At 41.8% G+C, this 17,500-nt stretch overlaps 1 protein-coding gene across 1 annotated transcript in view; it reads right to left on the bottom strand.

The window, feature by feature from the left end:
• Window positions 1-17,500, bottom strand: part of lama2 (laminin, alpha 2) — a 132,716-nt gene that overhangs the window by 63,566 nt on the left and 51,650 nt on the right. Inside the window, exons 15-21 of the mRNA XM_062411395.1 lie at window positions 15,035-15,139; window positions 11,893-12,104; window positions 11,238-11,349; window positions 10,907-11,020; window positions 9,076-9,203; window positions 6,021-6,107; window positions 1,818-2,029 (exon numbers count right to left, since the gene is read on the bottom strand). Coding sequence (XP_062267379.1) covers window positions 1,818-2,029; window positions 6,021-6,107; window positions 9,076-9,203; window positions 10,907-11,020; window positions 11,238-11,349; window positions 11,893-12,104; window positions 15,035-15,139 — 970 coding nt within the window. The remainder of the gene's footprint in view (window positions 1-1,817; window positions 2,030-6,020; window positions 6,108-9,075; window positions 9,204-10,906; window positions 11,021-11,237; window positions 11,350-11,892; window positions 12,105-15,034; window positions 15,140-17,500) is intronic.

Raw genomic sequence — 17,500 nt, 5'->3', positions numbered from 1 at the left:
ATCCACCTTCACTGATTTAACAGCAGGAAAAAAAAGGGTTGATGCATCAGGCCCAATGCTGCAATACATCGATAAACTGATCCAAGTGCAGTCTCCCATTCTTTTAAGAGCCAGGTGAACTTCTGATTTCTATTAAAACAGCAGGTAGAGTGATCACAGGCCCTGCACTTTCCTATGTCAATGCAAATTATCTTTTCCCCACGTGACAAATGTTCAGAGAAGTTAATTTTCCTCAGAGAAACGATCCTATGGTCGAGTTTGCATCCTAAAATGAAACCGTCTCCATCACCCGACTGAGTCCAACTGAGCCACTAGCGGGAACAGACACAAAATGGCCGCTGCAAAACAACGGCCGCAACTCTGACATCCCAAAGACAGAGTAAAGGATTTTCTGCAGCCTAATGCTTCACAAATGGACTCGGAGAGAGAGAGAGAGAGAGAGAGAGAGAGAGAGAGAGAGAGAGAGAGAGATAGAAAGAGAGAGAGTTGTTGTGTTTTAATAATTCCTGGTGGTCTTTTGTCATTCGTACAGGATCGATGCCGAACCCTCCATCTGCAGACACGAGCAGCCGATCAGCGCGGCAGGAGGAGCAATAGATCAGGCCGATTAATCAATAACCATTTAGCTGGGTGGAGAGGGGAAACAACTGGAGAACAATGAACTATCAAATGTACATTAATACCGTCTGTCAGCCTTTGTGCGCGTCTGACGGGTTTATCTGCCTATTTATCGTCCCCCCCCCCCCCCGCCCATCGTGCGCCGCCATTAATCTGTCTTCCTGCAAAACGTTTTTCGTCGACAGTGCAGGTTTTAATGAAGACGGCAACAGACGCCTCCTGTTTGTCTGTAGTCACTGACATCTCTCTCTCTCTCTCTCTCTCTCTCTCTCCTCTTTTCTACGCTTTCTTATTTTGTTCTCACTCTTAAATACAGCTGGCAGTCAGTGGGCCGCTAAGACATCACACCTCCCACTGGCACAGCTGCTTGCCGACACACACAGACACACACACACACACACACTCCACATGGCGTACTGTATTTGAGGGAAGGATCAAACGAATCATTTAGCTAAATTTGAGTTTCTTAGAGGAAGTAGTTCTTCTCAGTCTGAGGCTCCTGCTGTGACGTGAGAGCACCACTGGAGGCTTCTCCTCATAATGACTCAACTGAAAACTAGATGCTGTTTTACCCCTCGAAGAGAAGCAGGGGGGGGGGGGGGGGGGGGGGCAGTGCTGCAGTGGTATGCTGTGTCTTTTCTGACACCACCACTGAGAGTTGCCAAAGTTTGACATTTTCAGTCTTCAAGTCAGGATTAGTTCCTTAATGAAACCGTCAGATTAAAGTGTATACTATAAGGTACCACTTATACTGGACTTCAATGTGAGTAAGACACAATAATAATACGTAAAATAACAGCTGCAGTGTAATAGTAGCAAATGGAGCAAACAATATGGTGGGAAAACAAACTCAATAATGTAACTTATACATTATAATGCCTTATTACAAGTTGGGCTACAGCAGCAAAATCCCTGAGAGTGTCAACTTGAACAAGAAGGTATTTTATTGTGAAGGAGCTCGAACTCTGCTTGACAATATAAAGAGGTCAAATAATTATTATTTGTGAAATAATAAATATGCTACAGGCTGATTTCCTTACGTAATCTCACTCTAAGTAATCAATTTTATGTTAAGCTAACTGGAATATTATATATATATTTATGTCAGTTATATAATTAACTGAATTGGCCTGTGATGGATTGACCTGTGATCATTTCTGTCTATTTGTGTTATTTTGTCGTTTGTCGAGTTTTCTTACGTTGGCAGTTCTTCGCCGTGACGGCATCTCCATAGTAACCATCGGCGCAGCTGCCGCACACCTCTCCGCCGTAACCTTGCCGACAGCGCAGACACTGGCCTGTGATTGGATCACAGCTGGCCGGTGTGGATAGGTCCAGATTGCCGTGGCAGTCACAGGGCTGGCAGGAGCCTCCTGGCACAGCGGGCTGGCCGTAGTACCCGTTGGAACATCTAGGTGGCGACAGAGAGAAACAGGAACAATATCATATATCATGTCTATAAGATTTAAATATCGTTTACCTCGGATTCCAGTTTGTGATTTGTAAGAACTCACTGATCTACAAATATAATATGATTAAAAAATATAATATCTCAACCAGCGTGTGTTCACAGAGCAAACAAGCAATAAAGCTCATCAGGACTGAATTAATACTATTGTGACGGCAAGTAGGCGACCAATTGAAATGACTTCCTGTTTAGTTCATATTAAAATCATGTTGCATAAAACACATATATGAATTAATCATTACATGAACAAACAAAAACAAAGAGGGCAACAGAGACAAAACTCAAAAGTTTGTTTCATTACATTTTCTTTTCATTTCCAAAATATAATGTAAAATATTTACAAGGGGCTGAAGGTTTTACTCAATTAAAGATATCCGCTGAAATTAAAAATAAAAACTCATCATGTTGAGACGTCTGTTACAGACATGCTTTGTGTCCTTTCCTAATTAATCTGAAGTAGCATTTTTGGTTCGCTGTTTTTAGAATAGATAGTCTCTTCCTCATACTGTCCATTTGTATTGCTATTCTAAACAAAAAATTAAAAATGACCTTCAGGATAAGGACAAACGAATGTGAACTGTCCCACAATCGTCTGAGTCTTTTATTTTGTTAATAATGAGAAGGAGGTCTGGATGTTGCACAAAAATATGAACTGGAGGAGACGGATCTGAGAATGGAGTCTCTGAAAAGAAATACAACAGGCCTGAGCTGAACTGAAGCTCTACAGGCTGTGGAAGGAATTGGGCTGGAATGGGAGAGATGGGGGGAATAAGGGGGAGAATGGAGAGTGACAGAGTTGAGGAAAAGAAAGAGAGGGGAGGAGGGGGGGGGGAGTCTTCACATTGAAGAGAGGATTGAATTTAGAGAGGAGAGGAGGAAATAAAGGACAGAGAGAGGGAGCGAGTCAAGAGCAGCCAGCCATTATTACCACTGACCCTCCTTGGTACTCAACAGAACTGGTTTATTAGCCTCTGTGCGTGCGTGTGTGTGCGTGTGTGTGTGTGTCTGTGTGTTTGTGCGTCCGTGTGTGTGTTGCTACAAGTACATCCTCCTCGTCAAGTGGAGAATGGTATGGGTAGCAATTCCACCTTTTGATAGAGAAGCAGGGATTAAGTGTGTGTTTGCATTTTGTGTCTACTTTGTTCTATTATATTCTATTTCATCCCCCTGAGTGTGTGTGTGTGTGTGTGTGTGTGTGTGTGTGTGTGTGTGTGGGTGCGTGTGTGTGGGTGGGTGCGTATGTGTGTGTGGTTGCGTGTGTGTGTGTGTGCGAGTGTGTGTGTGTGGGTGTGAGTGCTAGTGTGTGTTCCTTGGGCCTCAGGAGGAAGTAGAGGTATTTATAGTGGAGGGGGCAGAGTGCTTCAAGCAGATATACTGGGGGCCAGACACCTGGTCAAAACCATCAGAGCTACACAGGAAGCAGTCGATGAAAACAACTGGTGGAGAATTACAGACGTGAGGGGAACAGAAAAGTTATGTTCTTTTATTTTTAGTGTTGTAAATGGGGAGTCGGTGCCGGGGGACGAGCGGCTCTGCTCCTACATGGGATATATTTTTATTCTCCATTATATTAATGCAATTTGAGATCAACTGGATTCTGTATATTTACTGTTAAAAGTAGAAATTGGGGCAAGTTGCGTTAGTAAAAATGCAGATGTGAGTCCTGCAGAACTTGTGTCGTTCAGTTTTAAGTCTCCTCAATATGTTCAGACAACCACTGAGGTTTTCTGCTTATGTTTCATATCATAAGACTTCCATCTTTCTAGCTCTGTCTCTGAATATTGAACTTGTATAATAATAACTTTAACAATAAATGTACTTATTTTCTTCGTGGAGGGGCGTCCAGATAAAATGCATCATACCTGAAATACCTTTGAACATCTGGTTTTAAGGACGAGCCCTGCATGGCACTGAATAGCAGCTGATAACTGACTTATTAGTTCGGCAGCCATATCAAACATGTCCCAGATAATTCTAAATGGCTGTTTTTAGAGAGGATATTGAAAAGAAGAATCACTCAGCAGCGAGTGAATGGTCTATTAGCATGGGAGGGATCGGGTATCTTATTCTCTTAAAGCCCATAATACAGACAAATTGGCAGATTAACAATTAATCACTGCTAACAACAACAAAAGGACTGTGGATAATGAAGTGTAATGGCAGGTAGCGCTTAGCAGGTCTCAATTACAGCGAACAGAGCAGGAAACCAAACGACTGCTGATCACCTCTTTAATACCGTCGTTAGCACTAAAATATTATTTCTTTACGTGGTGTGTTCTGCACGGGCTCTTTATTCCTGTCTGCTTTCAGGAAGCAGCTGTGGCTCCACGCAGCATATGGCATCAGAGAAGAGGAATGTATGCACACAGACAAATTCTGTAAACAAAACAAACACCGCCCTCTAAATTTAGAAAAAATAAACTCAGAATCTTTCTAGTGCTCATGGAGTTTAATCTCATATCATAGGAAAAATCCCACTGGGGAACATCAGAAGGAGAGGTGGACCAGTCGAGTTGAACTGGTTCCCCGTCACAAAATGGTCCGACAATGAGTCAGTTTGCTTTCCATCTGGCAAATGAGGTTTATAAAAAGACCAAAAGGCAGACAGGCTGATTCTGCTGTGGACAGCAGGGGCAGGCATGCAGACTATGCAGGCCGGCGGGCCGAGGCGCCGCGTCCACCAGCGGCAGCTCGCGTTCGACCGACAACATGTAGCACCGTCTGTATGACTCAGAGTGATCTCCATGATTCATCCAGTAGATTAAAACAATCAGAGTATATAAGAGAGCCTTTTCTATTTGCTTCTCTTAACAAGGAAAACTGACTGATTAAGAATCTGCAGATATTCAAACTCTTAGAGGAAAATTCAAAGAGAACACATAGAAGTAAAGCTGGTAAACTATTAGATAAATCACTGAGTCAGACGTCACATGGATCTATTGTATATTGATTGTATATCATTTGCAGCACTGCTTTCTATTGAGTCCCCACCACATCTACTGTGATCTTATCATAATTCTCCACATCCAATGTAATAACTGTTGATTTTTTCTCTTTGATATTTGTATATAAAATGTAGCTTCAGTCCTTGTAAGTGTTTAAAATGTGAATTTATGGATTTTTAATAAGTTTCTACCTTTGAGTTGCCTTTATAAATGACTTAGCACCATTTATAACTTCAGACTTGATAGCTCATTAAAAGGTTTGATGGCTCTATAAGATCTATTAATAAATGAAAAGGATCTCAATACTCCTCATGTGCAAAATGAGAATTTATCCTTCATTAAATCTTTCCACAGTAATTATATTGATGAGTAAAAGACACAGAGGAGGAACAGATGGTTTCAGCTGTGGACAGTTTCACTTCAAAACACTGAACCCTGGTTTTACTCAGTCTGTGTCACCACATGACCCTGGAGCCCACATGTAACAAGACTGTCAACCAGGGACTTGTCATTAGTCCTGGGCCGGGTAAAGAAAAAACTCACAGGTAATGAAAGAAGAACGTCACTCAGCTAATAAAGGAGGTGTGGACAGAAGACTGGACGGACAGGGAGACATGAAGAACTAACAAAAATGATTATAGAGCAGGAGTCTACTCCCAAACAGGAAGTTTGTAGAAAAGAAAACAATGATGGTGGATTTCATTTTAAGATTATCACTCCTATGCATATGAAATTAATTCAAGTATGCAGCTGTACTTGTAAAGATGCTGAAATAAGGTCATGGAATGTAATCTGTGCTTAATGGACCACAATGTTATTTGAATAATCATAAGCTGGTTCAACAGGTTTACGGAGGTGGATTTCTTATCATTATCATTTCTTCTTAATATTATTAATAGACCTTCAAGTTTAAAGTCTGTCAATTCAACATGAAGCCACACATTTTGAGCATCAGTGTGTGTGTGTGTTTGTGTGTTTGTGTGTTTTACCTGTCGCATCGTGGTCCTGTGTGTCCAGGCTCACACTGGTCGCACAGCAGCTGCCCTTCGTTGCTCAGGTGGCAGGTCGGGCTGAAGCTGTTGCGGTGAAGACGTTGTTGAAACAGTTGTTGAAGTCGTTGTTGAGATTGTGAGCGTTGTTGTCCCAGCGTAGACAACGGGAGGAGGATGAAGAGGAGGAGGAGGAGGAGAGGACAAAGGCGAGTTAAGGCCATTGTTTCTCTCCCCACACAGACACACAAACACACTCTCACACTCTGCCACACAAACCAGTGTCGATACTTTCACTTTCCCGTCCTCACAGTCACACTCCAACAGACACACACACACTTAATTTCCCTGTCTCTTTCACACTTGAGCGTCTTGAACTTCCACACACTCCTTCATCTGAAAACACTCTGACTGTACTCTGAATGAACCGCAGCAGAGGAGAGAGCGAGAGATGGAGAATGGAGAGAATGAGAGAGAGAGTGAGAGACTCAGAGTAAAGTGATAGTCTCTCACCCCTGTTCTGTCGCCCTCCCACTTCCATAAACTATAGATAGGTCTCCTGGCTCGGGTTCCAGGCCCCAGACTGATTCACTGCTGGTCTGACTCCGTGACCAGGAGCTGGCTCGATCACCAACAAGCTGGTTCAGCCAGTTATAAATAAATACAAATATGTAAAAGTATAAAAAAAAACTGTTCTGATCGTTCATCAGTGTTTTGGGGGAAATGATGAGATTGAAGAATGTGTGTGAACATAAGTTCAAGTTCCTCAGTTCAAGTTCTCTGTGGTAAAACCTTGTTTACTTTACTACACATGTTGTTCAGTCAATTTAAAAAAAATGAAATGAAATATGAATGTAATCATCTTTGCAGTATATGAAAACTGTTAAACTGTTAAGTTAACAAACCCTGAAAGTAAATCAATTCAAATTTAATGTCACCAGAGAGCATATTTAACCATCATCTGTACTGGCCTGATACGACATGAATAGAACGATTATTGTTTTATTCATATTAGTAGTATTAGTATTAGTATTAGTAGTAGAATTACACTAATATATATGTATATATATATTGAATGTTTTATATACACCCATTTTCAGAAAAGTAAGAAAGTATTTCAGTAAGTTATCAAAGGGCATTAAAGGCAGTTTTAGTTTGGGTTTTAAAAAAAGAGAAATCAAAGCGGAGGTAAACATGTATAACTTAGCAAGAACTAACCAAATGAAATATGTTTATTAGATTTTGACTGTCAAATAGAAAACAGTAGAACACCTCCTTTGCAGCCGGGTAATTAAACCTGGGTGTAAATGAAACAGAGCAGTATTGGAGGACTAAATTGATTTCTATCGAGTGGCTGTAAATCACCAGCCTGCTTCCTGTGCTGAAACTAATATGAACATCGCTTCATCAGATGTTCACGAGCAATGAGGCTCCGCTGCTAACAACAAGTGGCTGGCCTCAGTTCACATACGGGACTGAGGGGGGCTATTTTTAAGGGGCAGAGAAGCACAGCACCTACAAGCTATTATTACTGCAGGGGGGGTAGAGCGAGGTAGAGCTAGAGAGAGAGAGAGAGAGAGAGAGAGTGAGAGAGAGCAGTTTCTTTCTTTAGCTCTGGGAGTTTGGGATGTGTCATGGCTACATGAGGATTCTCAGCTGCTGCTGCCTGTGAGCTGGTGACGTGTCTGTGCCCGACGTACAGCATCACTCTCTGGTTCTCTGGAGAAAACTGCAGATCTATTAAAAAGGAGGTAAACATCTAATTTAACCATTGTTTACATGTTGTTGTTGCTCCACACGGACATCTATCTTCTGTGAAACTAAATATCTTAATAAGATAAAACATCCAAAAGTAAGATGTAAACTGAGACCGGCAGTTTGTTTTAAATATTCCTCTGCTCATTACAACAGCAAATGACTAATTAACAGTTGGAGTTCATTAAAGTGGCTTTAAGACATATTTGACATTTAAAATATTGGATAAATGATCAGGTAAAAATGGGCTGATTACTAATTAAGGTATTATCTCCCCGACTCCTTTACACCCTCTCGTAACAGACTCTCTTTTGTTGGTTTATTATCATCATCATCATTATCATTATTATTAGTAGTGTTAGTGGTATTAGGAGTAGAAGTGTTATTGTTATTATCATTGTACGTGAAGCTTGCAGGATATGTTTCATAATCACTCAATAGGGGGCGCCACCACTTACAAAGGTGTTGTAGAAAATCTGCGTTGTGCAAATTTTGCCTTAAATCATCAAAAACCTTGGATGATATTAATGGTTGTAAAATTATAACAACATTGGCCAATAGGAGGCACTGCAAATCTTCTCCACCAGGCCGAGGTGGCATCTGCACGGGGCTTTGATTTGTTTATCTTCATCATGTTATAGTCGGCCTTGATTAAACCCTAAAAATAAAAGCACATACTTCACAAGTTCTTTTTGAAATACCTGCTTACATTAGTCACAATCCAGTAAAATGTCAGTGGGTGGTGATTGTGTGCTTTAACAAGTGATCATTATAAAGTGCTAACAATTTGATGGATGCAGAATTTATTCCCGTGTGAAGATGTTAAACTTCAGCTTTCTTCTGTTTTAAAGCTTTTTTAGGAGACACCTTCTGTAATGTGAGGATCTACATCACGAGCAGCACGATCCCCCCCAGAGGAGCAACGTGACGAAAAGGTTTAAATACCTTAACGACTTGTGGGAGATGTTTGAGTTTGCTACTGTGTTAAGTTTTATAGCACATTCTGTTAATTCCACCAGCGGCGATGACATTTCCACCCACGGGGAAGATATTTCTCCTCTTATATTGACGCTTCTATCTGCGCCGATGATATTTTCTATTCGTGTCACAATTATATTCCTTCATCGTGATGAAACCTCCATTTGTGGCGATGTTATTCAAAGCCCGTAAAAAAAGAAACGAGCGTCGGGAAAGAACGTTATCGAGAGACGGGTCAAGAAACAGAGATTGGGGTTGAGCGGCGATAGATTGAGGCGTTTGATTAAATTGTGACTTTAACCTCTTCCTCTTCAGAACCTACTTGTTGCTGGGCAGATTGAGGGGGCAGGCGCAGGGATGACAGTCGGATGGTGACCCAAGGGTGGCGTTACCATAAAAACCAGGTAGGCAGGCCTCACAGTGGGGGCCAGCGGTGTAGTGGTCGCAGTCCTGGAAGAGCGACACGGGTTCAGGGTCAAATCACAAATCGAGCAAACAGAGACATGATGAAGACGAGGCTGAGCAGCTCCCTGTGTTTGTGATCTCACATCATCCCCCAGATAAAACTGATCAGATATCAGCGTTTAATCTGTTTCCGAGCAGCTCAGTGTTTAAAACTGAGAAATTAGTTCAGAATCAAGATTATAAAGTTTATTCATACGGCTCATTTCAAATGACGAACACAGACTCAATGTGCTTCAAGATGAAAAGCAAAGATACACAACAACATATAGGGAATATGGGGATATTTGTTAATATGAATTTGAAGACATACATTATCAATAAGTTGAAAGAACAATTGAACTATTTTATAGTTAGATGTTATATAGTAGTGAAATGTAAGACCTACAACAAGCTCATGGTTATATTTGTAGTTTTTTTACAGAATGCTAATATCATCAGCACCATCTACGATAAGAGCTTCCAAACTTTCTCCCAGAAGAAAAATCTTTGAGCGAGTGAACTCAATTTATAAAATGTTCCTTAATTGACCGTCGAGCTCCACTGAGAGTCAAGTGACGGTTTAAAAGTTAATGTCGTGTTTCCCGTCACTGGTGCGTTTCCTTTCTCTCTCCCTCGGTCCTTCACAGCTGAAGCTTCATGTTTCCACGCTGAGTGACTGGACATGTTTGTGAGTGTGCGTGTGTCAGTTAAGTTCCACATCATTTCCTCCTCAGATCCAGTGTCTCTGTGTGGCCGAGACAAATCCTGACAGACACACACACACACACACACTGTCTTAACCTATACAACCATGGCATCATTCAGTCATTCAACTAAAGCCAGAGAACACAGTCCCCAGGGAGGAAGAGTGTGTGCATCTTTGTGTGCGCTTGTCACTGTGTATGAATATGTATAAAGGGGGGTGGGGTGTTTGTGCGCATGTCTATGAGTGATTTAATGTCAAGTTGTCGTTCATTGTGTGTGTGTGAGTGTGTATGTGTGTGTGAGAAGAGAGATTGAGCCAGCCTGACTGTCTTCTGTCTTTCCCTGTGTGTGTTTTCCCTCTGACATATCCCAGCATCCTCCTCATCTATAATGAAACATAACATGGTAATACAAAACCCACAACTGTGTGTGTGTGTGTGTGTGCACTGGTGTGTGTTTTTGTTCTGGTGTGTGAAACAGTGTGTGTGTGTATTAAGTGTGATGCTAACTGACAGCTTAAGCCTGAGGCAATGTGTAGACTGGGGAGTGACGATGTGTGTGTGCCGCAGACGCACACGAGCAGGTTGGCATGTATGTGTGTGTAATGATTATGTGTGTGTCTGCGGGCATTCATGTGTGAATTCAAGTAGCCGGAGGTTCAAGTTTCTCAACCTGCAGTTCCTCTAATGCTCACTAGGTGGGACTTACTGATGGAAGTGAGAGAGCTGCTCATTTCTCGCTTTCATTTTAAATAATTAAAAAGTTTGTTTCCCATCTGAAGAAATTGTGTAATTGTTGTAAATATCAAAAGTGATTAAGTCCATGAGAAGTGAACTTATCTCAGGAATTTATATGTTGGATATTTCCCTTGAATTCTTGTGGTTCACTGTTGTTGTTTTTTTTTTTAAGTTTGTTTGGTTTAAAGTAAATTTATTTAAAAAGTTGAATTAACTCAAAAATGATGTAACAGACGGACGATTTAATAAGAGTGTCAATCATCTCACCAGGCAGTGACCTGTGACCTCGTGGCATTGTGTAGCGTGTCCATGGCAAAGGCAAGCTTCACACACTCCGTTGTACACATCTCCGTTAATCCTTCGAAAGCCAGGAATGCATGTCTGAAACACACAACCACACACACACAAACACACACACACACACACGCACAGTAAGAAACACAGGAAGCTGATTTATTGTGTGCAGTCACTTTGTATATTCAGAATAACTTGACTCCATATTTTTGTTCGTTTTCCTAAACAATTTTGTGTTTATTTTTATAGTTTGTGTTTGTGTGTGTGTGTGTGTGTGTGTGTGTGTGTGTGTGTGTGTGTTTACCTCACAGGAAGTCCCAGCGTATCCAGGAGGACAAGAACACATCTCTACAGCTGATGCTCTCCTCTCTCCACTGGCAGACGGATTTGCCACCTGCATTGAGAATGAGTGGAGTCTACAGGCACACACACACACACACAGACACACACACAGACACAAACACACACACACACACACACACAGATATCAAACATAAACATTGGTCTATTTCGTCTACTTCAATCCTTTGCCTTCACATATGTAAACTATAGATAAAATACTGTTCTTGCGATTTGAACAGAATTCACAAACTAACAGCAAAAAGCCCTTTAATGCATAAAACTGCAATTTCCATGTTTAGGGGAGAGAAGGTCGAAGTTAAAGTTATTCACAGAATATTAGAAAATACAGACTTGTATCTGGGAATGTAGAAGATTCTTCATACACAAGTAAATCTTTGAGTTTCACATAAAAGTATAAATTTCTCATGGGTCGATTATTTACACCAGAGACTAACACAAGAATCCATCCAGGTTTGTATGGAGCTGATCAATAGCATCTTTAATGGAGGTGCAGTGATTAGCAATATCACCTCACAGCAGAAATGATTCCCCCCCCCAGTCGACCGGGGCCTTGCTGGGGAGTTCAGGGTAAAGATTGAGTGTGTGAGTGTTGGTACCTGTAGAGGGCGCTGGGCTCGGTGCTGTACGAGGCCCGCACCTTCACACTGCGCACGTCGGCCAGCACGGACAGGAAATCCCTCCTGCTGATCACCTGCTCCGTCTCTGAGACCAGGAAGTTCTCCGGCAGGAGGACGATGTGATTGGTGCTCGGCGAGGACGGGTACACCGGCCGGCCGAACCTCCTGTCCACAATCTTCATCCCTCCTCCCTGAAGACGAGGGGAAGAAAGAAAACTTTTCGTTGATTCTTATTTCTCTTTCTTGTCTTTGTCGCAACTGACTTGTTATTCCAGAAGCGGCCTGTATTCTCTCTGTCATGAAACGACTATCATACCCAAGTGATGGGGGGGGGGATAAAAGCCAGCGAGAGTGAATGATGTGTCATTAGGTAATGAGCTGCAGTTACTATTGACGTTCTGAATGGGCTGAATGCAAAGTGATTTGAGCCCAGCCCTGCTCTCTGACTATCTCTTGTTGAGAACGGATCAATGACATGTAGCGGATAACGCAGAGTGACAACTACTGATGGAGGTGGAGAGGGAGCGAGAGAGAGCGAGAGAGAGAGAGGGACAGAGAGCTTACCATGCCAATAAACCATTAAATAAAAACTAATTGAAAGAGCGGCGATGGAGGGAGGCATAAAGAGAGAGAGAGAGAGAGAGAGAGAGAGAGAGCAGCTGCAGAGCAGTGAGATGCACGGACAAAGGTGGAAAAGAGAGAGAGAGAGAGGCAAAGAGAGGAGACTATTGTTGGAATGTCTCCGAAAGAAAAACTTGTGCTGTCCATCTTTTATAGTCCGTCTCTTATCACTTCATCCCACCTGAAAATATATTAAATCCAGTCATTAAAGGATAAGATTTGCACTTTGCTATATATTTCCTATCGTGAGCAAATCTCATGAAAAGACCGAGACCAACAATGTGTTCGTCAACGTGTCGGTTCTTATTCATCTGAAACCAGACAGGTCCATTCAGTCCTGTGGAACTGGGTCAGAAGGGTTTAGTAACGCTGGGCACTGACATTTCAAGATGAATCAGTAGATAGAAAGATATGAGAGGGACTATTTTCACACTGTTGTGCTCGTGACAGCAGCAGGATGGTTCACACAGCATGGAGATGAAGGTACAGTGTATATTTGTGTTTGTCGGAGCTGGGAGCTACGAAAACCAGCAACCTGACCTCTGCAAGGGACTGGGAGCGCTTCTGAATCCCAGCAGGCAGTGAAACTAAACTGCAGCCACTATCCTGCGACCTGCCATCGTCCTTAAGTCTGGAGCTGACTGTCCCCTGGGCAGATTGAGAGGAAGCTATCCCAGTAGGCAACTGGTGAGCATGCTGTCTCCCAGTGGAGAAACTGAAGACACGCATGTATTTCCAGACATTTAGAAATGGAAATCGGGTGACATGTTGTACAGCACTTTGAAATCCTTATGATTCAGAAACATTTTGACTTCTCTAACAATCACACATTCACACACAGTTTGGTGCACAGGACCAACTTGAGGATTCAGGAATCGACCGGCTGCCAAAAAGCTGCACTGGTTGTTATTGTCTTAATATGTCTCGGTATTTACTTGTTCTGTTGATGGAGGCTGAGACAGTGGACAGAGAGACAGACACATGTGAATAATCAACAGAGCCCCACAGAGGAACCGGGACAAGGGAGGTTATTGTCCATTCAGACGCCAAACTGCTACAACCGAGACCCAGCGTCGCACAACCATGAAACAAACAATATCACAACACGATGCAGAAACACATAGGGTAAACACAGGGGGGGGGGGGGGGGGACAAAGGCTGACAGAGACAGAAAGTTGGTTGACAGTTTGTAGGTGGTTCTTTATTGGCATCATTGGGAAGCTTTCTGTTGACAAAAAGACCGACACTTGTCCTCCTCTCCTCCATCTCCTCCTCCTCTTCATCCTCTCCTCCTCCGAGTCTGTCGCTCTCACAGACACAGCTTTAAATAACACAAAATCTGTGAGCGTCCATCTCTACGTTTTGATTCGTTTCATTTCTTTCCTTCTTTCCCATTCCGTTCCTTTGTTTTCAATCCCTCCTTCAATTAATCATTTTCTCCTTGACCTCTTGATCTCTTTCTTTTCTGCCGTCTTCATCCGTCTGTCTTGCAATTTTCCTACTGTCTCCCAATTTTTTCAATTGTCTTCTTTCTTTCAATCCTTCCCTCATCTCATTTATTTTTATTTCTTCTCTCCCTTTCCTTCCTTCTTTTTGTCCTTTCCTTGATTTATTTCTATTCTAATCGTCTTTGCTTTCCTTCTTTGCTCATCTCCTCCTTCCCGTCTTTCTTTTTATGTATTAATCCCTACCCAATTTGACTATATGTCCTTTCTGTCTTCTGTCCTCTTCTGCTTCCTTTGTTCACATCCCATCCCTTCCTCCTTTTTGTCGTTCCTCCATTTCATTCTTCGTTCCTTTTCTCCTTTCTTTCAGTTCTTAGTCACTATATAAGAATACTTTAAATGTTTCTTAATGATCTGTGGTTAAAAGTGGGTGTGTCCAAAGTAACAGGATCATTTGTACACACACACACACACACAGGCTGGTGCACACCAACCTGTGCCATTTGTGTTTCTTTGTGTTTTTCCCTGTGCACCCACACACTCCACCACATGTTCATGGTTTTAAACATAAACAGTTAACTAATAGTGTCGGTGCTTTGCTTATTGCTGCGATACATCATCTCACAACCTGCTCATTATAGAGACAAACACAGAGCAGCGAGAGGGAGACGCCATCTGCATTTTTTATTGCCACGTTCAGCATTTCTCTGCCAGCTGTGGCTGTGTGTGTGTGTGTGTGTCTGTGTGTGTTAATGTGGTGCTTCATTTAGTGGTTTTCACCGGTGCAAGAGACAGTAGCTTGTGGTTTTTTTAATTAAGAATGATGCTGCAGATACAAACACATAAAACACATATTCACATTGTTCGTGTAGGTTTCCTGTGGAAGTGTTTAACCCCCCGACCACTCACACAACAAATACAGTGTTTTTGTCAATGCTCTTGTACCAAGCAAGATAGAAGACCATAAAAACATTGAAGAAAAATAACCAGCTCTTATATAGATGTGTGAATGCTCAGTGATATCTTTAATTTTTTTTGTTGTGTAAAGAACTCACCTCGATGATGAGGTCGGGTTCTGAGGTGACCCTCACCGCCCTTTGTTCTCGCTGGTCTGTGGTATAGGACACAGCGTAGACCACACTCCCTCCATAGGCTGCAAGCTGCACAGACACAGAGAAGGAGACAGTTGAAAGAGGTTAATTGCAATATTCTCTAGATTCAGAAAAATAAAATGGGAATTCTGTTATTTCTGTCCAGAAATCCCCTGTCATTGAAAAGTTTATTCCAAATCCATGTATCTAAACAAAAGCAAACAAAAATTAAAAGAATAGAAGTAACTTCAATCAAGACTTTTAAAATAAAGTTTTAAAAGTTCTACCTTTACCTAAAAAACCGCTTAATGGTCAAACAGATGTGATGGTAAGATTATTATGTCTAATTTCATTTGAAAGTGTAGAATTGGGAATATTCTTCAATTGAGGCTGTAAATGTTGGAATTAGGTCAAAATCTGAAGTGAGTGTGAATCTGTATTTATATAAAGAGCTTGTGAATATGATAAAACCCTTTCATTTTCTCAAATACATATGTAACTCCTTGAGGCAGCAGCGTTACTCTATTGCTACGCCACGTTTATTATCAGTAATTCAACTAAACCACAACAAATCCTGATTCTTCTGAGCAGCTTTTTTCCTCAAAGATTGTTTGAAATGTGTAAAATTGTGATGATAGAAAACACAAACAAGCCACAATGTGTGTTGTCCTGTTCAGCGTTTCTGTCGAGTCCACAGAAAGAGCTGCAGCCCAAAGAGAGAGAGAAACGCTGCGTCGGCACCATCCTCCTGAAATATATTATTCTGCTCCAACCTGAGCAGTAATGGGCGGAAGAGCGAGATAATAACGCCATCATAAAAACAGAGAGAGGAGACATGGAGGGAGCGGGGGAGAGAGACAGAGGGCGAGTTGGAGAGGAGGTGGCCTTAATGCCTCTATAAACTTCCTCCATTCTACATCATTACTCTCAGTTCTGAAACTAGACGGGGGAATCACCCGTTTCACAGGCGAATGAAAATACACACCAGCAGGCATGGAGGTGGACGCTTTATTGACTAACACGACTTTATTCTAATCTGACCCAGTTTGCTGTTCTGGACCTGAGAAGACTGTAAAAATCCCAAAGTTTGAACCCAGAGAACAAAGAGTGCACATGTGGGACAGGCCGCCCGACCACAGTCCCACTGAACGTTCACACCTTAGTGTCTCTCAGAGAAACTCAGGTTCAGATTAAAACAGGGATTATATTACATATATATATTACGTTAATTGGACAGAATTTGTGAGGATTATAAGCAGCTAAGAGAAGCTATATGCAGGTAATGATTCTTTGTGGGTTCTTGGGGAAAAAAGAAACTAGTAGATATGTTACGATTTTTATTCCCATGGCCGATATTGATTCTGGCACCTGGAGTTTGTGTATCGGCAGATACTATGCAACCGATCTGATACCAGTGAAATGGTATAGTTGTCTCCTTATTCAATATTAATGCATATATGTATAATTAAGTGCTTTGGTATGTATACACTCTTTGTAATTGTGTTGAAAAGTGAAATACTGATAAAAAAATAGGAAAATTCTCGTCTTTCCATTCATGAATGTTTTCTTTGTGTTGTTTTTTAAATGAAAAATGTTAACCTGTTGTGACCCAATTCATTGAAACCATGAATTTCACAAGAGTGGAGTTAGAATAACAAAAGAAATGTCAGTGTCTCCCACGTCCTCTTCAGGGGATCTACAGCAAACTCGGTAAAGATGCCAAGTGATTACAAAGCCCTTTGTGTGAGTGTGCACCTTTTCTCCTTGAGCATTAAAAGTCGATTTGCATGTTTCATCACTTGTTTGTGTTATGACTGTTGTCGTGCTCGGTGAAGCACTCAGCAAAGAAGAGGCTGCATCACGAAACACCGACTGCACCGACAGCACTTGTACTTCTTTTGTGGATTATTCCTCTGTTCACTTAGCCCACCTGAAATTTAGCAATTTGCTTTCTTTGAAATTATTGACATTTCTGAAAAAACTCATTCGGCTGACGCCATCCACTCAACGGGGACAATATCCAGAGCTTTCTGTCATGGCAACCCGACGACCCATCTCCACATGGGAGGGGAGGAAAGAAAAGAAATGTAACACGGGAAAAGAGAAGAGAGAGCAACAGAAGAGCGCAGCGGGGGAGAGGGGAATTATCGGGAGAGGAAACGAAGACACAAACAATGAACTCAGACTCATGCGGCCACAATAGATCCCAGTTGGATCCCAGTAAGCGCTCCATAAGTCCGTTATTAACTCCATTAGTGGTCAAAGTAAGAAGGAGACTTCATCATTGTAGCAACAATCCATTTCTAGAGCAAAGCATCTTTTGAGTGTATATGAGTTTTATCTGTGGGGGTGAAATACTATAAACACAATATTCTAACTACACAACAGGAATATGTCTCTGTAATAAAAAAGAGTTGCGATGGGATTTTG

The sequence above is a fragment of the Platichthys flesus genome, chromosome 18, assembly GCF_949316205.1.
Source record: "Platichthys flesus chromosome 18, fPlaFle2.1, whole genome shotgun sequence".
Taxonomy (NCBI): Eukaryota; Metazoa; Chordata; class Actinopteri; order Pleuronectiformes; family Pleuronectidae; genus Platichthys; species Platichthys flesus.
The sequence above is the reverse complement of the archived record's forward strand: the minus strand, read 5'-3'. Positions and strand labels throughout refer to the sequence as shown.